The sequence below is a fragment of the Heloderma suspectum genome, chromosome 4, assembly GCF_057233095.1.
Source record: "Heloderma suspectum isolate Gila_16-S chromosome 4, 16-S_ref, whole genome shotgun sequence".
Taxonomy (NCBI): Eukaryota; Metazoa; Chordata; class Lepidosauria; order Squamata; family Helodermatidae; genus Heloderma; species Heloderma suspectum.
Window position 1 is genome coordinate 296,216,658 of NC_139461.1, and position 23,799 is coordinate 296,240,456.

A 23,799-nucleotide genomic window follows, 5' to 3' on the forward strand; every position below is an offset into this window, starting at 1 on the left:
TTAGTGTCAGGTGCTTAGGACTGTTGGATAGCAAGCATGCCTTTTTATTTCTTTCTCCCTTGCCTTTCATCCTTTCCTCTCCGCCCTTTACTGCCTATATCCTCTATAAGCACTTGTTGGCATGATGGGTTATTTCCCTATATGTAGGAGTTACAGATATTTCAGGCCATCTCAGTTTTATGGAACTAACTTGCCCTGAAACTGTCCATAGACAATTGCCGTAGTGAATTGGCTTTTTTAAAGGCAGATCATTTCACACATTACTTGGAGGCAAACAGGGTTGTCCCTAGGATATTCTAAACAGGGAGCTCCAGCCAGTCATAGCTTCCTGATGGGTGTATCTGTGTGATGTGTGTGTTCTTAGATGTACACTTAAGAACAACACAGTTTGAAGTTGCTGGAAAGAAGATATGGATAATCTGGGGGATGCAAGCTTCACCCAGATCTTCTAGTTCATTTTTGTTTTCTTTTTTAATTCAAAAAGGAGGCGGAATCTTTTTTCTTTCCCCATTTTCCAATCACTAATGCAGGCTTAGAGCATCCCTATGGTGATGTTGCTTAAGGCCTCTCTTTTCATTCACTTCCCTGGGAGCTATGAAAGCTTGAAATAGGCTGGTTTGGCCCTGATGGCTCCCATTTCTCTTGCCAAGCCAAGTGCTTGGGGGATGCTCAGTGGAATCATGTTTATTTTGTCGGGGGGGGGGGGGGGGCTCAAACTATTTTTTCTTTCCATAAGGAGCCTTACCATGCCAAAACCTTGGAATTTCACTAAAGGGGGTTATGTCAAAGCTGGTGAAATGACTGTCACTACAACTGGAAGGAAGTGTGTGGAGGGCAGGACATAGGTAGGCGCTGCATTCCCCCACATTTGACCCAGCCATCCAGTACTGGAGATGGTTGGCACCCCACCCTGTAATGCTCTCCCAAATGCAATACTTTATTTTTCTCATAGGAATGAATGACGGTCATTTACTTATGTGGAGAATGGTGGTGGGGGAATATACAGTACATGTCCCAGTTATGTATTTGGGGACATGAATGGGATGGAGAGCTATCTCTGTTCTGTTTCACAACTGTGCCCCAGATTTGTACTATAGAACTCAATAGGAGCCATTAAGAACTGAGCCAGCTCCTATCTGTAAATCTCCACGCCTCCTTCTGCAAAACCCTGCCTGAGCTGTGTTTTTTGTCACTTGAACTGGCCTAGATAGCTGGATATTCAGTGGCAATTAAAGTTCCGTGCAGCTCTGTACTTCCTTATATATGCCTGCTATGACTTTTGACCTGCTGAGTGTTCTTGAACAAGTTGCGATGCTACTCTGACTCAGTGTCCTGCTCTGTAAAAGAGTGAAGTGGCTTCTTGCTATCTTCCTAAAGCACTCTGAAACTGAAGAGGCAGCATATTCTAAAATAGGAACTGCTATCCTCAATTGCAATATCCATTTCCATGGTTTGTTTACTTTTTGCTTCTTCACCTTTGTGTTACCCTTCATTTGGTATTTCGCCGTCAGGGCTGGGGGGATCCTTTTAGATGCCAGAATCAAAGTTTTTAAGTTACAACCAACTTTTTAGGCACCTACTTGATGCAGAAAGGGGTGGGGTTTTCAAAATTCTTCAGTGCTAGTTTCAAATTCCTAAGTGCATGGGATTTAACCTGCCATGTCGGACATAAGCACATGTATCTGCATCAGTTCTCTCTCATTCTTTTCATAACAAGCACCTTGCTCTGCCCATTCATTTTGCTCCCATTTCAGCTTGCTGGTAGTTCCATTAATAATGTTTCATTATTATACCAATATCATTCTGGAAGTAAAACATTGCATTGTTGCCCCCTCTTCTTTTCCCCAACTGTATTCTCCTTTAGTGGGCACAAAATAAGCTGACTTTACACTGATCTCTGTTTTTGGGCTGGTGCAAGTAGCAATGCCTTGTCTTACTATGTTTTGTGCTATATAGCTATTAAGTGTTCAGATGGTGTTTTGTTATTTTCTTCATATTTTCCTTGAAAATGAATGAATAAAAAATGGCATCCTGATACATAGTTACCTGATCTGCAGGTTCTAGGACATTAAGGTTTTATCTAGTTCATATTCAGGTTCCTTCCAAATTAACGCATCTGTCAGACTAGGGGGAGCATATACCAGTATATCATAAATACATTTTAAAGCAAAACATCTAAATGCTAGTTTTAGGTCAGTGCAGCAATTTATACCATAAACAATACTTTGAAGTACAGGCAAATTGTATTTCTAAACCAGGGGGATACAACTTGTGGCCCTCCAGATTTTTTGGCCCATGACTCCCATGATCCCTCACCATTGGCTATATCAGCTAGGGCTGATGGAAATTGTAGGCCAAAACATCTGGACGGCCACAGGTTGCCAACCCATGTTCTAGACCCTGCTTTTCTTAGCATCTGGTTTACGCAGAACTGCATTGGACTCCTTGTTTTGATTATTTAGACTCAGGGGGTGGGTGGGATGTGTCCATGTTGAAAGGACTCTTCTGGTTTAAAAGAAAGTTACACATGCTGGGTTTTGCATATATAATAAAAATCTAAGTTTATATTTACCTTATGCCTGATGATCAAGTGCTTTTGTGTGCAAAGCGCATGACAAATGGTATGCTTTTTTTTTTTAAAGGAGAGGCTGTGTTTTGTGGAAAATCTACCTAACTCCTATATAATTTATAATTACAGGCTAAAAACTAAAGTGTTATAACCCAGGCATTCCTAAACTTTTTTTTTTTTTAACCAACCCTTCTTAAGAGTTTTAGGCCCCCTCTTAACTTTTCGTATTTTCTACCTGAGGAGGGAATTCCTCACCCCACTTTGCAATGCAGTGCAGTCAACTCTATAAATACACAACACAAACAACATAATAAAGTTACAAACTACTGTTAAAATAAATACTTGGTAATCAGGGAATCAGTAAAAGTGCAGGAATAGAAAACTCGACCAGCATAAAAAGTTGGATAAAAAAGACTGGTCTTAATCGCGTGTCAACAAGAGAAAAGGGAAGGAGCCAGGTGCACCTCCTGGTGGAGGGAATTCCAACTCCTGTGCACCACTGCCAAGAAGTCCCTGCCCTACATATGCACCAGCCTGATAATGGTGGGATGCAGAACAGAGACCCCCTCAGAAGATCTTAACATGTGGGCAGAAGTGGTCCTTCAGATACATGATAATTAGCACTTTGAATTTGGCTCAGAAACAAACCAGGAATCCACGCAGATTGAATCATATTGAAGTGACCTGCTCTGAATAACCGGCCCATGATTGCTATAAGGGACACACATCCACAATGCAACGGGCCACTTTTCCCCATTCATAGTCTTTCAGTTAGATTTGTGGTTCTGTAGGAGGGTTAAGAAAGCTGCTTTATCCAGCATCCTCTCCTTATCCCCTTTGCCCCTGTTTTCCACAGACTCTTCATGCCCTTTGCTAAATATGTAGTGCCCCATTGTCGAGACCCTTACCCTAATCAAGAAGGAGTATACATTTCCAAGACTGGCTTCCCAAGTTGATAACTGCGATGTCTGCATCCAGGTCTTACTGGCCCTACATCACTGTGAACTGCCCAGAGACCTTCAGCTATTGGGCGGTATAGAAATTGAATGAATGAATGAATGAATGAATACTTTATACTTACCAAGAGTGGCTGTGTTAGGTAAATAGCCACTTGAGCACTATATAGTTATCTACAGAATAGAGCTGACTTCCTCAAAGGGGTGAGTTACTAACACTGGGTTATTTGAAAATTCTGTGCAAAATATCTATGGATTCCAGGATGCTTCTAAAAATAGAGGAAGATTGAATAATTAAAAATCACATTAATGCTAAGAGCCACATTGTATGGCATGTGGTCTGTTCACTTAAAACTAGAGAACAGAGTCCAAGTCCCTGAGGCTGAATATGCTAGATGATGTTGCAAGATGGAGGCAGCTCCTGCTTTATCCACCCAACCCCTGAAAGTTATGAAGTTAAAGAATGGAGTAAGGGCCACTTCCAGCGTTATACTTTTTGTGCATGAGAAAGACTTTCGTGTAGGAACTAGCATGACATCAATGGGTAGATTATCATAGGCTGACAAGCACATTTGTGTGTTTTTTACTGGGTGCATGCTGGAGCTTCCTAGCATATGTAAATGCAGCAAAATATTTGTGTGTGTTGTCACATGTGATGATCTATGGTTCGATGATCTACATATGTTTCTACTTCTTGGCACAAAAATGCTTTCCAAGTAGCTGAAGTGTAGCCTGTGAAGTGCTTGGGGAAATACAAGTAGTCTTGCTTCTCTTTGCTGCACTTTCAGCAAGTGCCATTATAGGATGCTAGTTTCAGAATCTAGAACTTAATATATATATATAAGTTTCAAAGGCACCTATTGATTGGGAAACTCCTGCAGTGGTATAACAAGGCCTTTTCATTCTAAGAGAATGCAGCACCACATCAATTTCAAAAGGTCACTTAACACATGTATGTTTCATGTAGTTTAGAACTTTAATCCAAATACTGGAACCTTACAGATCCTACTGCTGTCTGAAATTGCATGTGAAATAATCACAATAAAAAGCAGAATATGAAATATTTTTCTCTTAAAAAGAAAAGACAGTCCCTATTAATCCAAATAAAATACCCCTGTATGACCTATTCTTAAAATATATTCAGTTAAGCAAAACAACCGACTTGGCATGTCCATTCACCTTACTGTAAAATAAGCAGATTTTCCTGGCTGGTAACTTGACAGAAACAGCATCAGTTGTGTTTTGTATTCATTTCCTCTTTAGTCCAGACTATTCATCTATCTTAAAAAGGGCCTGCAGTAATTGTATATGGGCCTTCACATCTTTTCCACTTGCTTCTCATTAATGCACTTTCTGTATGAATAGGTGCTGTTTCATACTTAAATTTCAGCTCTTCCAATTCCATTGACTCAACTGTGTAAATAGTTTGCTTTGTAACCAGCAACTTGTGCCGTTACGTTTATACCATTTTAAATAACACTTTTACAGCGGCAAAGGTCACATCTGGCAGCGTATTTCCAGAGTGCTTTATTTTGGCACCACATTGCCAGCTCTTACCAATTGTCCAGATTATAATGTGAAGCCTTTGGATCCCCATGGATCTCTTAGGCATCTCCAGGTTTGATACTTATTTGTAAAGCCTCAAGCAATTCTTTAAAAAAAAAAAAAAAAACCTAGCAGAAAAGTGTCCAATCATGCAGGTTCTTTCAAATAGCAAATAGGATAATAATGGTTAGTATCTATAGAAGAGCTTCATATTTACAAAATGTTTTGCTAACCTGGATAGAAAAATATTTTTGTAGGCCCTGGTTCAAATAATGTCAAAGCCAGCGTGGCCTGAAACAGGGTTTTCTTTGCTCAATTTGAAGCAAGTAAGTAGATCTTACCACTGATAGGCACACCACTGAAGGGATGAGAGGTTATCCCCCCCCCCCAATTGCTCATTGTGTTTGAGACCACTTGTCATTGCTCAGGAACTTCTGTAATTTCGGGCAACTCACTGTTTCTGCATGCTGAAATGATACAAAATTAAATGGGTCTACATTTCTTGTTGTGCATGTCCAAAATGTAGTAAATGTTGACATTTGCATGCAGACATGGACAATCTCAGATGGATTTTATGAATGTCTGAAAACAAACGTGTGTCTCCATTTGTTGGACATGCACCAGTGAACATTGACAATCACATTTAAGTGACTATATTTGCCAGCATATTTGAGTTTTTGGGCATTCACAGAATTCATCTGGGATTGTTGATGTTCATCTAATTTGTCACATCACTATAACATACGCATACCAAAGGTGCAAATCTCTTTGCTTCCGTAATAATAATAACAACAACAACAACAGAGGAGGAGGAAGTGTTTATCCTGTGTTGATATTGCTATAATTATGAAAACTGTAGCAGCATGATGAAAGTTTTTAAAACACATTGCTTTCTTTGTAACTTAGGCTGCAATCGCTGAGAGAGAGGTTGGCTTTCACAAGCCTCCCCGTTGTGCGGGGAAACCTCCACTGCCATTGCCATCAGTGCTCTTGGTGGCAGTAATGGCGAAAGGATCAGGGGAGGCTTTGGATCTAATCTTGTTTCCTCAGCACATCCCTGGAATGGGGGGGGGGGGGAATATGCTAGTCCTGAAATTGGCATACATGTTTTCTCTCCAGCTGCGCTTCCCCCCACCCCCTTTGTTTGCATGAGCCCAGCCGGGCTTTGGATTTGGCGGTGCCTCTGCTTCTCCCTCTTCCACCCCTATAGGATTGCCCTGCCTGTCCTGAATATAGTCAAGACCAAGCTTGTGAATACTGCACTTGCCCTATACTGAAATATTAAATACTAACCCAAACCACTTTATATTTAAGCACCTATATAGAAATCAGTGGGATTATTAGATCACACAAAACTGGGTATAGGTTATTGCTTCACATTTTATCAGCCCAGTGGATGCGGATCCAAGCTGCTGTTGCTACTTAAGGCTGGTTTATGCAACATTTTTGAATAAACGCAAGAGCCATGTTGGATCAATCTAAAGGCCTATCTAGTCCAGCATTCTATTCACACAGTGGCCAGCCAGCTGTCAACCGGGAACCCACAAACAGGTCATGAGTGCAACAGCACCCTCCTGCTCATGTTCCCCAGCCACCGGCATATGAGGCATACTGCCTTTGATACTGGAGGCAATATATAGTCATCATGACTAGTAGCCCCTGATAGCCTTGATAGCCATTGAGAGCACCGATGGCAGAGTAGCAATGGCAGTGGGGGTTTCTCCCCACAACAGGGAGGCTTGTGAAAGCAAACCTCTCTCTCGGCCATTGCTGCCTAAGTTACAAAGAAAGCAATGTGTTTTAAAAACTTTCATCATGCTGCTGCAGTTTTCATAATTATAGCAATTATTATTATTTATTTATCATATGGAACATTTACATCGCATTACAATAAAAACATAGAGCATAATAAATATGAAATGTAAAATATAAAATATAGATAGGAATATTACAACCGTATGTCTAGGTTACAGATATAGTTTTTTTACTTCAGTTGTCACAGCCAGGAAATCAACAAAGTCTCCATTGTAGGCTCAGTTTTGACACTCCGTCACTATATGTTGGATAGTTTGTTTTTTGGCCCCACAATCACAATTTGATGATGTTGTTTTGCCCCATTTATAAAGGGCATCTGCACATCTACCATGACCCATGTGAATTCGGTTCAAGGCTGTCCATATCGCACGGGTCTGGTCAAATCCAGGTGGGTTTTCCAAGATGCAGGGCAAGCATATTATAGCAATATCAATGCAGGATAAACACTTTCTCCCCCGTTGTTGTTGTTATTTTGGAAGCAAAGAGATTTGCGCCTTTGAATTTGTCTAATTCCCTTTTAAAGCCACTAAATCTCGTGGTAGCAAATTCCATAGCTTAACTGTACGCTGTGTGAAGAAGTACTTCTTTTTATCAATCCTGAATGTCCCACCATTCAACTTCATTCAGCTTCTGTCTCACCTTACTCACCTTTTGATGATGCCACTGAAAACACCCCACAACTTTATCCATTTTTGGCATGGTGACAAGCCTTCTGAATGCACTAACAGATTTCTACCATGTGTCAAGGGTGCAGCCATCTCAAGCCACACATTTCTTTTTAGAAAAAAAGCATTGCAAATGGTGATTTCAACATGTGGTTGATTCAGTCAGTGAATTTATAGGTCTGGTCACTGTGACAGGAAAACTAGTAACTCACAGTTCAAACTTGTACATTTCTACTCAAAAGTAAGTCCCACTGAGTTCAATGGAACATACTCTCAGAAAAGTGTGTATAGGATTGCAGCCTCAGTTGGACTTCTGGTCCATGTGGGTTGGCCTTAAGTAAATTAGCCTGTTTCTCTTATACATATAAGTAGGAAGCCAGATAGCTTATAGAAGTTGAAATTTGATTATCTAAGCAGTAACGTTTCCCATCAGGGCTAACCTAAGAGCACATTAAAAACATAGTCCTGTCTGTCTCACATTGGCTGTGTTACAAACAAAAATGTTTCATTCTGCATTCTCTTCTTCTTGTGGACCGCTTTTCCTTTTGTGAATTTATTTTTAAATCCTGCAGAATAGCTAAGCCATGTGAGACTGTTGGTCTTTTAATATGTTCATTTTTAGATTTTATTTCTAAAGCTGGCTAGGCTAAAAGTTCATGAAAAATAAAAATCAAGACTGTAGTTCATTGAGATAAAATACTCTGCAGTTGGTTACCTACTTCCCTTGTGTGCAGTGCAGTCTGTACTCAAATGCATGGACTGACTTCCCTAGAAACAGGATGCAGTTGTTAACAAATAGCTTAACTTGTATGTAAAATGATACTATTAGAAAGCTGGAATGTACCCAAAGTCCATGGCTAAAGAGGTTCTTTTTCCCCTGCTTGCTATTTCACCTACCTATGGCCAAGATATTTGCCTTTAAATGTTCACCAAACATATATTTCTAATAGGACTGCCAGCTTCCAATCTAAATAATTCTTTTTTCCTTTAACTCTCCTGGTGTAGCTGATGGCATGTTGCCAACAGCATGCCTTCGGCCTCATCTTGTCACTCGTTTCCTTCCCTCACCTGGTGTAAGGCAAGATCAAAGTCCCATTTGGTTTCACAAGTGAGGAGGGTTGAGCATAAGACTAAAGTGGAAAGCGGGTGGGAGGTATGGTGGTATCATAGAATTGTAGAATTGGATCAGACCTCAAAGGTCATCTAGTTCAACCCCCTACCAATGCACGAAATCCACTACTACAATATCCCTGATAGGTGACCATTCAACCTCTGCTTAAAAACCTCAGCAGTGTCAAATGTAAAAAAGAATTATCCAGGTTGCAGCTTGGCAAGACTTGTTACTAAAGCCAGTTCCAAAGAACAATTTAGATCCAAGAGATGGCTAGTGAGTGATACCTAGATAGGTATTTTTAGTATGGATCACCCACACACAATTCTGTGAATGTCTAATGTTCAGAAATCCAGCCTGAGTCTGAAGTATTTTTTACACTGAAATGTTTCCATGTGCATAACACTCAGTGGATTCACTTCAGCTGTTATCTTGTGGCTGCTAAATGTTACCACCACCATGACTCATAACCACAGTTTGCACTGAATGAAATTGGAATGGTCAGGTTTCCCAGACTCTCAGATTCAATGAATCAGTTGGGATTGGGTTAGAATTCTATGGTTATGATCTAACGTTAAAAATCACACTGGTTGCACTGTATGTGGGATCTGGCTTGCGCTTCATTTAATTTGTTTAATGTATTCTTGTTAAAGCTTGTGTTATGTAAGGTCATTAAAATGTGTATTTCCGTACATATCAAGAAAATGGTTTGAAATGTATTGAAAGCGGAAATATGTAATGGTCCACAAAGCTAAATACTAGTCCACTTAGGATGCAATCCTATGCATATTTCAACAAAAAAAAAAAGACCCACAACTCCCTACCTACAACATGGCTGGCTGGGGCATGCTGAAAGTTGTAGGACTTCTTTCTGCCTAAACATGCATAGGGTTGGACCCTTAAAAGCTGATGTGAAGACCATTTTGTTTCGTTTGAGAAAGTGGCAATATTGAACAGTGAGATTCCTGTGTTCCTTCAACTGACTGTACCCTGTGCTCTGTCCTGTTCTTTTGTTTCCCTCTCTTAAACTTTTGCTGTCCCTATATGGATGGGGCTGCTGGGATCAACAAACCACCTCAGGAGCTGGATGAGGTATAGTTGTGTTTGTCTAATGCTGCTATTATTTCAAGGAAAATGTTGTAGGAAGTTGCTTTATACCAGTCAGACCATTTTGGTCCATCTAGTTCTGCATGATCAGTCCCAGTTTACCCAAGGAAAGCACAGAAGGCTGCTTTGGAGATCTCTCTCTCTCTCTCTCTCTCTCTCTCTCTCTCTCTCTCTGGATTTGCAGCTAGCTTGTGTATTTTAATTCCATATAACTGAGTAGAATCTGCATGATTATTGAAGTTACCAGGTTTGCATTTAGCTTGCAGTGTTTATATTAAGAGTGTAAATTTCAGCAGAGAAGAGGGGGGAAACCCTTGAGTCATCCACCCACCCAGTCATAAGCTTTGACTAATACCATGCACTAAGCTTTTCTGGTTATTAGATCTGATGGTTTTTGTGTGCTTTTTAAGCATATATTGCTGTCGCAGATTGAAACTTTCCCAACCACCATGACTAGAAACTTCTAAACAAAGCAAAAAAGCTGACAGGTGTTCAGTACATATATTTCACGCTGCAATCCTAACCATATTTACTCTCTAGAAAGTCCCATTGGACTCAGTGGGACTTGCTTCTCAGCAGATGTGCTTAGAATTGCGCTGTCAGTAAATCCATTATTTGTTTTACATTTTTAGCCTGCCCATCTACCAAGGAGGTCAGGGTACATTCTTTCATCACAGCAGCTCTGTGAGGTACTTTAGGCTGAGCAAGACAGACTCCCTGTAGGTCACCCAGTTTGCTTCATGGCTGGGTGGGTAATTAGATCTGAGTCTCCTCAATTGAACATTCGAGCCCAGCCTTCCCCAACCTGGTACCTTCCAGATGGTTTGGACTTCAACTCCCATCAGTCCCAACTACCATGGCCAATAAGGAATGCTGGGAGTTGTAGTCTGAAGTGTCTCGAGGCACCAGGTTGGGGAAGGCTGCTCTGGCCACTGCACCACACTGCGTTTGTATAGGCCCTGTCAGGCAGAACACTGGTGTGGTTTTGCTGTGGGGGAAGGAATCGTGTATGCAGAGGATGATGTCGACGCTCTCCTGGGAAGTTCTGTGTAAGCACTTCGTTCTGACTTGTGGCTCTGCCTCATGGCCTGAGATCCGGCACGACTCAGTCAGAGCACTGTCAGCTACTCCATTCATCCCCCAGAGGTTGCCCACCTGGCTGACGTGCTTCCACCTGACAGCCCATCTGCAGTGTAGAACTAGCCCAGTGTTACTTGCTTCTCTGCAGTCTTCTGCACTGCCTCATTTCTCTCCCTACTCACCCATCCCCCGAAGGTAAGTAAAAATATTCTGATATTTTAAAAAATCCTCTATTGCTGAACTCAGTTGAAATCCAAGTATAATTCAATAGGAATAAGGAGATACAGTTATAGTTATCCAGGTGTTCACATTTAAACATGTAAAGGGGAGAAGAGAAAGTTTTGAGTAGTAACGGTTCCTAAGGCTTGATTTGCACATTATTTTCTTATGCTGAGAGAAGCCTTCCCCAATCCTGGTGCCTTCCAGATGTGTTGAACTCTAACTTCCATCGTCCCCAGCCAGGATGGGGGAGGGACTGTGGCTCAGGGGTAGCGCTTTGCATGTAGACGGTCCTAGGTTCAGTCCCCACCATCTCCATGTAGGTTTGGAAAAACTCCACCTGAAGCCCTGGAGAAACCCTGCCAGCCAGCATGGACCATACTGGCCTAATGGACCAAAAACTCCACCTGAAGCCCTGGAGAAACCCTGCCAGCCAGCATGGACCATACTGGCCTAATGGACCAAAAACTCCACCTGAAGCCCTGGAGAAACCCTGCCAGCCAGCATGGACCATACTGGCCTAATGGACCAAAAACTCCACCTGAAGCCCTGGAGAAACCCTGCCAGCCAGCATGGACCATACTGGCCTAATGGACCAAAAACTCCACCTGAAGCCCTGGAGAAACCCTGCCAGCCAGCATGGACCATACTGGCCTAATGGACCAAAAACTCCACCTGAAGCCCTGGAGAAACCCTGCCAGCCAGCATGGACCATACTGGCCTAATGGACCAAAAACTCCACCTGAAGCCCTGGAGAAACCCTGCCAGCCAGCATGGACCATACTGGCCTAATGGACCAAAAACTCCACCTGAAGCCCTGGAGAAACCCTGCCAGCCAGCATGGACCATACTGGCCTATTGGACCAAAAACTCCACCTGAAGCCCTGGAGAAACCCTGCCAGCCAGCATGGACCATACTGGCCTATTGGACCAAAAACTCCACCTGAAGCCCTGGAGAAACCCTGCCAGCCAGCATGGACCATACTGGCCTAATGGACCAAAAACTCCACCTGAAGCCCTGGAGAAACCCTGCCAGCCAGCATGGACCATACTGGCCTATTGGACCAAAAACTCCACCTGAAGCCCTGGAGAAACCCTGCCAGCCAGCATGGACCATACTGGCCTAATGGACCAAAAACTCCACCTGAAGCCCTGGAGAAACCCTGCCAGCCAGCATGGACCATACTGGCCTATTGGACCAAAAACTCCACCTGAAGCCCTGGAGAAACCCTGCCAGCCAGCATGGACCATACTGGCCTAATGGACCAATGGTCTGACCGTTTCCTATGTTTCTATGAGAGTTGCGGTCCTACTCATCTGGAGGGTACCAGTTTGGGGAAGGCTGGCTTTGAATGTTTGATGCTTTCTTCCTATCCCACCCCCAACTCCAGAGTAGACCTGGGTTCATTCTTACACGCAGAGTTGCATCACGTCACCTCAGCTGAAGCACATTTATAGAACTGATGCCATGCATTGCTGCCTTGCAAAAGGGAAGTGTAGGCGAGAAATCTCCCTCTTTCCCCCTGATAGTTTCTAACTGTACATGTAAATAAAAGCCTAACAGTGTCCATTTGGTATGTGCATTTGGAAATGAAAGAAGCCTACAGGGTATAAATTTTAGTACAAAATCTTTAGGTTGGGATATATGACTTGGACGATGTGAGGGTCAGTGGGCATTAAAGCCAGGGCTGCCTTTTAAAACAGGCTGCTGTTGCATATTGCACACACTGTCTGCTTTTGTGAAATTGCTTTCAACATCAGAGTTCCCTGAACATAATGTTGACTAGAAACAGGAGCTGATGAGGCCCAAACAGAGGAGGGTTTTCGAACCTATAAATAATGTTAATGTGCCATATCAAGCACCGTGTTTGTTTGAGGATATCTTAATCTAGCACTTCCTTTAATTTTAAAGTAAAATTCAGATCTTTTGTATAGTTTCCTGAAGAAACAATACCTTTCCATGTGTTGCATTGTCAGGAGCAACCTACAGCCAGCCATGCATGCCTAGGAAGAGGAAGTAGACAGGATTTAACTGTAAAAGCAGTGCCTCAGAATTAGATCACGGACAAGTGCTAGCTAAGTTATGTTCTTAGGCCTGTTGCTTCTTTCTGAGTTTAAGGAAGGAATTTCCTCCCTCTGTGCTTCCATTTCCTCCAGTACTATGACTACTTAATGAGGAGGTAGGGGGTTGGATTGGGTTTCTGGCCTATACCATCCCTGAAGGCTTGCAGTGAGTTACAATATGCACAACTTAGATAAAATACGTTCTTAAAATTCATTCTTGGCTTAAACCGGATGGCACAATATTGGCAATGCTACCAAAATATCTATGATTTGTGGGAGTCTTTTGGAGGAAGGGTGGTCTTAAACTGTGGGACTGATTGCAAGTCTTCTGTTTATGTAAATTTGTTATTAGTATTGTACGCTGCCTAGAGTGGCCGGATAGCTGGGCAGATGGTGGCTAATAAATCTAATAAATAAATAAAAGGCTGAGTTGCTGAGACCATGTTGCCACTGTAGGTATACCTGTGCAAGCCACTAAGTATGCAGTTAAAGCTAGGCATTTCTACCGAGTTGGGATATAAAATGCTTCCTGACCTTTGAAAAGAAAACACTGTGTTAAGGCTAAAGTTTAAGTTATTGTAGTTCCTACCCTTGGTACAGAACCTTCTTTTATGAATATAATAGGCTTATGTTCCTTTTTAATTACAGGGTGCATCAATTGCATAAAAAAAATTATATGCATGGCCAGGAAGTGATATATACAGTCAGGGCCAGAAATATTGGAACAAGGATAACTGTTTTGGCAGTTGGCCTCTGTACACCACCACACTGAAGTTGAAAGGAAACACACCAAGATGGGAGCAAAGTCAGGACTTTCAGCTGTAATTCAAGGGGTTTGACAAAAGTGGGGCACTAACCATTCAGGAAGGACAGCCAGTGGCATACACACACACACCCATCGTTGGTGGCTCATAACTAATGGAACAAATGGCTGACAAGCAGCTGCATGGCCAGGTATGGCCTGTTTCCTGGGCACCCCATGACCAATCAAGCAGAGAAAAGGCCTGGAGGTGGTTCTGAGTGTTACATTTGCATTTGGTAGCTGTTCACTGGAACTCCCAACATGAGGTCCAAAGAGGTGTCCATGCGAGTGAAGGAGGCCATCATTAGGCTGACGAAACAAAATAAACCCATCAGAGAGATAGCAAAAACATTGGGAGTGGCCAACACAGCAGTTTGGGACATCCTGGAAAAGAAAGAATTAACTGGCAAGCTCAGCAACAGCAAAAGGCCTGGAAGACCATGGAAGACAACTGAAGTGGATGACCGCAGAATTCTGCTCGTGGTGAAGAGAAACCCTTTCACAACATCTAGCCAGGTCAAGAATGCTCTTGCAGAGGTAGGCATGTCATTGTCAACATCTACAGTCAAGAGACGGCTTTATGAATGTAAATACAGAGGCTTCACAACAAGGTGCAAACTGCTGGTAACGCTCAAGAACAGACAGGCCAGATTAGCCTTTGCCAGCAAACACCTAAAAAAGCCTGCCCAGTTCTGGAAGAAGATTCTTTGGACTGATGAAACCAAGATTAACTTGTACCAGAATGATGGGGAGAGAAAAGTATGGAGAGGGAAAGGAACAGCTCATGATCCAAAGCATACCACATCATCTGTCAAACATGGTGGAGGCAGTGTTATGGCATGGGCATGTATGGCTGCCAATGGAACTGGGTCACTGGTGTTTATTGATGACCTGACTGCTGATAAAAGCAGCAGGATGAATTCTGAAGTGTATAGGGCTATACTTTCTGCTCAAATTCAGCCGAATGCTGCCAAACTGATAGGACGCCGCTTCATATTGCAGATGGATAATGACCCAAAACATACAGCAAAAGCTACCCAAGAGTTTCTCAAGGCAAAGAAATGGGATGTTCTTCAATGGCCAAGTCAGTCACCTGATCTCAACCCAGTAGAGCATGCTTTTCCCTTACTGAAGACAAGACTGAAGGCAGAAAGACCCACAAACAAGCAACAGCTGAAGGCAGCTGCAGTAAAGGCCTGGCAAAGCATCTCGAGGGAGGAAACTCAGCATTTGGTCATGTCCATGGGTTCCAGACTTCAGGCAGTCATTGACTGCAAAGGATTTTCATCCAGGTATTAAAGGCGATCCTTAAGTTTGAAATGATGTTGGTTTATTCCATTACTTCTGAGCCATCAATGATGGGTGTGTGTGTATGCCACTGGCTGTCCTTCCTGAATGGTTCGTGCCCCACTTTTGTCAAACCCCTTGAATTTGACTTCAATCAGGCTGAAAGTCCTGACTTCACTCCCATCTGGGTGTGTTTCCTTTCATCTTCAATGTGGTGGTGTACAGAGGCCAACTGCCAAAACAGTTATCCTTGTTCCAATATTTCTGGCCCTGACTGTATATATAAAAAATAAAGCTGAAATACTCCCCCCTCCACCCCTTTCCACCGGCTTTGTTTCCTTTGTGGATTTAAGCTGAGGACAAGTGGCCAAGAATGGCTAATTGTTACTCAATTAAATTGTAGGGTAGGCTTTCCCATCCCTTGGCCTTTTTTCCTTCTCTGCCACACTCACTCACTTCTGACCACCTGCTGCTCTTGATCTGGATAGCTGGAACTATTTTTTTACTATTTTTTTTTATGTGAAGTATTGTAATTATGAAGAGTGGTGCTTTGACAACATCAGGATCAATATTTAGCAAAAATTATGAATGCAATGGCTGACCCATAAATTTAAATCCTTTAGGTATTGGGTACAGAGTCAGGGCCTTCATCTTAAGCCAGTGGTTTTCATTCTAACTTCAGAGAGCGCTTTCCTTCTCTGCTGAGGAACTCTTTGCTTACCTGCCACGCAACCCTTGCTCACTACAGTGGATTCCGGGAACAGGAACATTGTATGGCAAGGGCAGGCAACCTTTTTGGGCAGTGAACACGTTTGGCAATTTAAGCAACTGTCCTAGGTGCCACTGCAAAATGCCTGCCATAGAAGGCATGGCAAAGAACAAGTTACCTGCCCCAAAGACTGAGTGCAAGGCAAAGGTGGGATCTGAGCACCAATACTCTAAACTCACTAGAGCCCACATTTTAAGCACCAACAGATATTTGTTTCACAGCATTCCCAGCTGCTGGTAAGAAAATGTTTTTTTTATTTATTTGTTTGTTTGTTTACTTATTTATTTATTTTTAAGTGGGAAGCATAGGTCACCTTGACAGGTGCCAAGAAAGGTGTCTGGGCACATTGGTACCCAGGGCACTATGTTGCCTGTGGTAAGATGTACATTTCATTCACACAAAATGCTGGCCCACCTGTTGGCCCTTGTAGCCACCTTGTATGAACTGAGAGCAAGTCCAAGAACACACTCACCCTTTCTCTGCAAATCTAGATTGTAGGGAATGATCAGTAATGATGGGCAAGCTGTCACAGAAGTGTGTCCACCATTACTGGTTTTCTCATTGGGGACCCCTGCAAAACTTCCAAGTAGGTCCAGAGTTGCCAGGAACACTAACTGGACAACCATTGCCTTAAGTCACAAAACATGGGTCTTTTGGTCTGGATTCTTACCTTATAAGTTAACTGTTCTGTGTCTAAATAAGTTGTTTCTACATCCTTCAGCTTGCAGATGATCGCATGGCACTGGTATCTGGGATCAGTTTAGATCCTGAAGCAGCTATCTGTGTAACGAAGAGGCTACCTCCAAAGTGGATTGATGGAGTAGAAGAAGTGAGTTTGTATGTACATAATGTGTGTGATTTCACTGATATTTATTTATTTTATTTCTGTCCCGCCTTTCCACCCCCACCACCCCCAAATGGCGCCCAAGGTGGCTTCATATGCAAACAGCTTTCTGGAAAGGCAGCAGTGCAGTTTCCTAATATTTCTTCCAGTGTTTAGGGCAGAAAGCAAAGTCAGAAACAGTCATCCAGAATTATTATCTTTAAATGCAGTAGGAACATATCGTTCACAATTAACAGCATAAAACAGCTGGATCTAGAACCACTTAATTGGCTGCAAGAAAACTTATTTCAGGTCTCCAATTCTTGGCAAGAGGGATATTGCTGGCGTGGCCTGCGGGGAAACTGGTAAAAAAAATCCTTCAGAAAGTTTGAACAGATGAAGCTGTTTGCTTCACTTAGGCTTAAGCCATAGGGACTGAGGGAGGAAACAACATACGACTGAAGGTGATGGAACCGCTAAAGGAAATAGTTGGAAATCATTGACCTGGGGCCACGTGCATTGCCTCCCACCCACTCACCACTTCTGCTTTGCATCCAGTCTAGATAAATGGCCCTTTCCTGGGTTGTTCAGCATTCCATGCAGACCGAGCATGCTTGGTTGTTGAGGGAGAAACATCCCAGAGTTTTAACCCCACAACAAACCATGGAGTTAAACTCTGGGTTGTTTCCCCCTCAACAAGCCAGAGTCTCGGATTCATACATTATGCCGAACAACCCAGGAACAGGGCGCTCTTAGGTTGTTTTCTAAACCGAATGCAAACGTGGCAAGTGGGCAGAAGGCAGTGCACTCACTTACATGTGGCCCTGACAACCCATGGGTTATGTGTGAACCAGGGCATTGTCTTAAATGTAATTGCATACGGTACTCTGTGTTGTAAGTAACATGTCTCTTGTAAAATTTACAGACTTACAAACAAGCTAACATCTTTAGGAGAGTGGAAGGTTTTGTGCGCTAAAATCTCTCGCTGCTTTCAGATTACTCTCCTGTACCTGGTGACCTCAGTTTCTTACTTGCAGCAGTCTTTATCCCTCCCACAAACTATTTTACCATTTTCACCTTGTTTACATGGCACTCCTATTGAACCATTGAAAACTGTTACTATTCCATCTGCATAGCCCTGCTCAGAGGCCTGTTTCTTGGACTAGATTGTAAGAGACCTGCTCAGGTCTGTTGGAAGCTATTCTGCTTGACCTGGAAGTCCTGCCCCCTAATCCTGAAGCGCATTGGCAGGCTGTGGCTATTTACTGGAACAAATAATACAATAATGGATTTTGAGTGCAGGTTGGAATGATGCAGTTGCTTATTATGAACTATTTGCTTATTTGCTTCTAATTTTGCCCTAATTTCTGTTGCCTTTCAGATTCGGTATGAAATATCCAGGATAAAACAGAAGATGAAAGAATTAGCCAGTCTTCATGACAAGCATTTAAACAGACCAACTCTAGATGACAGCAGTGAAGAAGAACATGCAATAGAAATAACTACCCAAGAAATTACACAGGTGTCAATAAGGTTCTTTTTCAGAAATGAATCTGAGATCTTTTTTTCAGTTCTCAGTGTTTCCATTTTTGGTCAGTTATTGAATGAAATTGCAACCACCGCTGTTTGTTTGTTTATACTTTGCTTAAACCAACCCTATTGGGCTCTTACAAGAAAAATCACTAAAACAATAAAAGCCTTTTAAAAGCCTATCTGATGCACACAAAAACAACCATCGTGTGTCAGAGTAAAGGGGCATGTATTATATTCCTGCAGGGTTGATGTTTTCCCCCAGGAAATCCACTTTAGATATGGCATTTGGAAAGACTAAGACTTTGGGCTTGTGTTTCCTGAACAACAGCAGTTTGGGATATAGCACAGGGGGCTGCAGCTTAACACCCCTTCCACCTGTTGGCTCTCAGCTATGAGACTTGAAAAGAGGGAAGCAGAGTATATAGTGAACACCAACATTTTTATAGCTAAGCACCAATTTCAACTTAAACTTGATTCCTTGCACTACAATAAAATTGAGTAGAACTGACCGCCAAGCATTTAGATCTCCTATCTCTCATTTCAGCTGTGTTTTGTTTTAAAAAAGCAATACAACTCATTAAAAATGTATTTTTGTATTGCATGCAGACATTTTCAGAATTCATCTTGTAGCACCTCACCTATTCACTGGCTGCCAGCATTGTATTGAATGGATCATAGGCAGAACTTGGATGTGCTTCTGATTCAAGACAATGGGTTAATATAGATGGCCAGTTACCAAGCTGTAATTTACTATGGAGTGCATATAACCATTTAGTAAGTCCGTTGTCTGTATTGCCCTGCCAATTAAGTGAGAAGGAAATTAATGCTCTCCTGCTTCCTTGGATTTTGGATCAGGTGCAAAAGTCAGTTTCATCTTGCCACTTGACAGGACAAAAGAGATGACTGGCTCATCAAGTGATTACTGCCCATCATGGCAAGGTACCATGTGGCAAATGGTCTTCTGTGTTCACCCCTTGTTCCTTCCCACTACGTAAGAACTTTAGGGGAGGCTGTTTACTATGTGCTGTTGATCTCTCAGGTGTAATAGGTGTGGGCAAGGCCTCTTCTACAAAAAATGCTTTGCATAATAGTAATAATGCCACTCCTTTGTGGAACTGAATTCAAGGGAGATCTCTCTCCAGCCTCCTCTCTGGTTGGTTCTTGTCAGATATTTTTTATACTGGAAGGCCTTTCCTGATGTTCAACTGATGCTAATGGCTGACTTCTTTTTCCTAGTATATTATTGCTGCTTACTGTCTGGATGGGGTTGATATTTTACTTTAGGAAGGTTTTTAATGTTTTTGTCCAGATTTTGGAGTGTGGCTTTATTAAGGGTATTCTCTTAAAGGGCTCTGCCTGGAGCAGCTTTCTAAATGCTATAAAGTGGGTGGGCAGTGTTTAGACTTGTGGGATCTACTTCAGTTTTTCCCTAGAAGTCTTGAGGTTAACTCTTGAGGTTAACTGGAGCCAGGTCCAAAATAGTGGCTCAGAAAGGTGAATATAGCATTGCAGGATGAGGTGCCTCTGCATGCTCAGCCCAGGGATTTGTTTTCAGTATGAGAACTAGAGCTCTCACACCAATCCTTTAACACACCCATCTACCCCTGTTTTTCCCCCAGCTTCCTTGATCGTTAAGCCCTAATTTAGGAGGAGGAAGGGACTTCGGGTGCTGCTATTGTAAACGGTTGAGAGTTGGGAATCCTTGCCAATCTACTGCAGATCACCCAGAGATCTACCGGTAGATCCCAGTCTACTTTCTGCCTGCCCCTACCTTCTGCCTGCCTGCTTTAAATAAAGCCAAGCTGCTTCATGAGTCCCAAGCATATTTGCTTGGTCTACTTTTTTCAGTTAGGCAGAGTTTACCAACAACTTTAGTTCCACCTCTGTAAAATGGGAACAATTATGGCCTCACCACACATGATTTACTGTAAGGATAGATTAGGTAAAGGCCATATTTACTCATTCAAAGGCTCCGTAAATGATAGATATTTTTTTTTAAATCCTTCAATTAAAACACTAGCCTTTTAATTTAATTTTAACAATTGTGTAAGTTGAAATGCTCTGCTGCTCTTTTACTAATAGAAATTGCTTCTCCTCCCCACTCCCAAATACTCCCAAGCTGTTCCACAGGTGTCAGAGGGCGGTCCAGACATCACACAGCAGGTCTCGAAGCTGTACAGACCAAGAGCGGCGGCTTCTGAAGAACATCGTGTCTTCCTTGGCCCAGTCCCTTCAGGACCTGTCCACCAGCTTTAGGCACGGGCAGTCTGACTATCTTAAACGTAAGCTAAGACTCAAATGGCATGGACTTGCAGAGAACCCTCTTCCCCTTCCTCTGTCTGATGCAGTGGGCTCCAGATAAAACAACGCTCCATGTTGCAGACCACTGTGACAGTCTGGCAGTGCCCCACCGAAAGGACTGCTTGTGTAGAGCCTTCCCCCTATCTGAGAGAGTAGCATTTTGGCTTCTGTTCACTGTTTCCCTTATGTTCTTTGCATCCCCACAGCTTTCTCCCAGTCAGAGATGTAACACTAGTTGAGGACTCAGCTGCCAAAGCACCGCTCTGTGACTTTATCAAGACGACTGAGTGCCAATTGCCCAGATCTGTTTGAAAAGTATGTTTGAGGGAGTGTTCCCCCAATCCAGAAGGAGACCCTGGCCTATTTCTGATGGGACAAGCAGTACAGGCTAGGCTGTATCTAGGGTTGAGTCTACATCATTATGGGCCCAGTCCTGACTCTGGTATGCCATACATAGCACCAAGGTCCATCAGTGGCTATGCCATAAGCACTGGGGGATGCTGCACTTGTATCCCTTGAAAAACCTGAGGCTTGATGCACACACAGCTCAGCTGCCGTGAAATAAACAGCAATGCTGCCATGATGAGTACAGGCAGTTGCAACACTGCCCCCAAGCAAGGAGCAAATGCTGTGCTCCCCTTTTCCCTGGCTGGGAACTGTTGTGAGTGTTCTAACCAGTCCTGGCTGTCCCAGTGGCTGATGCATAGTGGCTAAGATGTGGATTCTCACAGTCCCAGGAATGTCTGCAGTTAAGACACTTGTGCTGGTGTGGAGGGCGGTCCCACCCTTGCAGTGAGTAACTGTTGTGCAGCTACAGTGTGCAATTAAGGACAATTAAATTGATCAAAGGGGAGGAGCACCTTCTCTCCAAAAGGAGGAGGGGGCCATAGGTCAATGGTAACCACATGCTTTGGGTGCAGAAGGTCCCGGGTTCAATCCCTGGCATCTCCAGGTGGGGCTGGAAAAACTACTGCCTGAAACCCTGGAGAGCTGCTGCCAGTCAGTGGTTTGACTTAGTATATGGCAGCATTCTATGTTCCTATAGAAAGTAAGGAGCTTCAGGCTTTTAAGTTCAGAAAAATGATGGCCTGAGTGCAGGAACAGGATAGACATGAATACATACATTAATTCATTACATTTCTTTATGGCCCAACAGCCAAAGCTTCCTTTCTCATAGCGCTCAAACTTGGGATCAGCCAATGTAGCTGACTGGTGATGGCTTCAGTGCTAACCAAAGAAGGTGCTTCTTCATATAACACTTAATTAACTTATGGAGTCCATTGCGACAAGGTGTGCCATTAGCTTAGACGGGTTTTTAATAGGACCAGAAAAATTCATGGAAGATAGATCTATCAGTCACTGCAAGACTTATTTGGACTTCAACTCTCATCAGCCCCAGCCAGCAGAGCCAGTGGTCAGGAATGCTGGGAGTTGAAGTCCAAACACCTAGAGGGCTCCAGGTTGGGAAAGACTGCTATAAGCCATGCTAGCTAAATGGAACCTCCATGCAGCGGGGCAGTATAACTTAAGTATCAAGCACCCTCATCTTTATGCCTTGCATGTGAGCACCCGGAGACATCTGGATACATTTTGTTAGAAACATAATGCTGTACTAGATTAGTTTTGCTGTGCTCCAGCAAGGCATTATGGTCCTTAGTAACCAGGAATAATATGTGGAAAAGTAACTAAACGTTCTGTTAGTTATTAGACAATGACATCTTACTATGTGTTTCTTGTCCTGGGTCTCCAGGAAAAAGCAGATGAGTAACTTTTTTGGAGGGAGTGGGAATGTTTTGACTTAATGCATGTTTGCATTCATTGAGCAGTGCTGTGTACACCTTAACAAATGCTTTATTTTAAATACAGTTGTTTCCACCTCTCTTGTAGGTATAAAGAATAGAGAAGAAAGATCAAAACATTTCTTTGATACTTCCGTCCCGCTTATGGATGATGGTGAGGACACTACACTCTATGACCGGGTAAGTGATTTATTTTAAAAGCAGCCTTTTTATTTTTGTCCCGTAGAAAGAATGGAGAGATTTTTAAAAATAGCTTTAATCCATTTTATTGTGCCATTGTATCTTTTTATGTGTCACTTATTTTGTGGGGATAGGGATATGAGGATATGAGTTGCAAGGGGTGGGCAACCTTTCTCTTCAGGGTTGCATTCGGGGGGGGGGGCCTGTTGGGTGCTGCGTGTTAATGGTGGGCAGGATCTAAGCCAGCAATGGGCCAGGCCAGTGGCAAAAGTAAATGAAACCACCCCTTCTTTCTCCCGTTCTGACACTCGCTTCTCTCTCTTCTTCCTGGGCTTTTGGAGTCAGGACAAATTACCCTTGCCAAAAGTCTGAATTTAATACTTGCAGATAACTTTTGAATATAGGCTAAGAGCCACTTGTGGCCCTTGGCCCACAGGTTGCCCACCCGTGCCGTAATTTGTGCTAGCTCTCTGAGGTCTCTGCCAGAGATCTTTCCCATCTTTGATGTTGAAGATCCCAAGAGAAAATCTGTGTACCAAATTTGGATTTCTAGACCCTTGTTTTCAGGTGGTTGGGTAGGACCCACAAGTGAGTCATGCCTGGGCCTATTATCACCACTGCAATTTTCTTTTAACTTTTTTTTTAAAGAAGAGGGCAAAGATGGGAGAGGAGAAAGAAAAAGAAAATGAGCCTATATGGTAAAACCAAATTAGAAGTGTGTGCCACGTTGCAGGTTAGGTTCAGTGGTGGATCTGAAAAGATCGAAGGTTCTTGGGTTAGATGGGCAATACCTCTGGTTTCTCTTGCATTTGACATTGTGGAATATTTGAAACTATTTACAGTCTATATCTTTTTTCTTAAATTAAGGGCTTTACAGATGACCAGTTAGTATTAGTGGAACAAAACACGGTATTGGTGGAAGAGCGGGAGCGAGAAATCCGACAAATTGTACAGTCCATTTCTGATCTCAATGAAATTTTTAGAGACTTAGGAACAATGATAGTAGAACAGGTAAGTGGCTGTTTGGTATATTATATTACTTACATCATATAAAGTCTCTGGTTCTTCTGTGGAAGTGTAGATGTGATTTTTATTTTTGCAATTCTGTTGTTTTTATAGGTGAGAATGCTCCCCTTTGCTTTTGAAAATTAGCCAGTGTACATCTAAATAAACA

At 42.7% G+C, this 23,799-nt stretch overlaps 1 protein-coding gene across 8 annotated transcripts in view; it reads left to right on the top strand.

The window, feature by feature from the left end:
- STX16 (syntaxin 16) overlaps nucleotides 1-23,799 on the top strand; it is a 34,504-nt gene that overhangs the window by 960 nt on the left and 9,745 nt on the right. For 6 of the 8 annotated variants that reach the window (XM_084854280.1, XM_084854279.1, XM_084854275.1 and 3 more), the window contains exons 2-6: nucleotides 16,711-16,818; nucleotides 18,194-18,334; nucleotides 20,465-20,627; nucleotides 22,534-22,625; nucleotides 23,493-23,636. In XM_084854280.1, coding sequence (XP_084710406.1) covers nucleotides 16,726-16,818; nucleotides 18,194-18,334; nucleotides 20,465-20,627; nucleotides 22,534-22,625; nucleotides 23,493-23,636 — 633 coding nt within the window. In that variant the 5' untranslated portion in view covers nucleotides 16,711-16,725. Of the gene's footprint in view, nucleotides 1-28; nucleotides 11,044-16,710; nucleotides 16,819-18,193; nucleotides 18,335-20,464; nucleotides 20,628-22,533; nucleotides 22,626-23,492; nucleotides 23,637-23,799 lie in introns of those variants that run through there. The other 2 variants (XM_084854278.1, XM_084854276.1) reach the window with 2 other exon arrangements.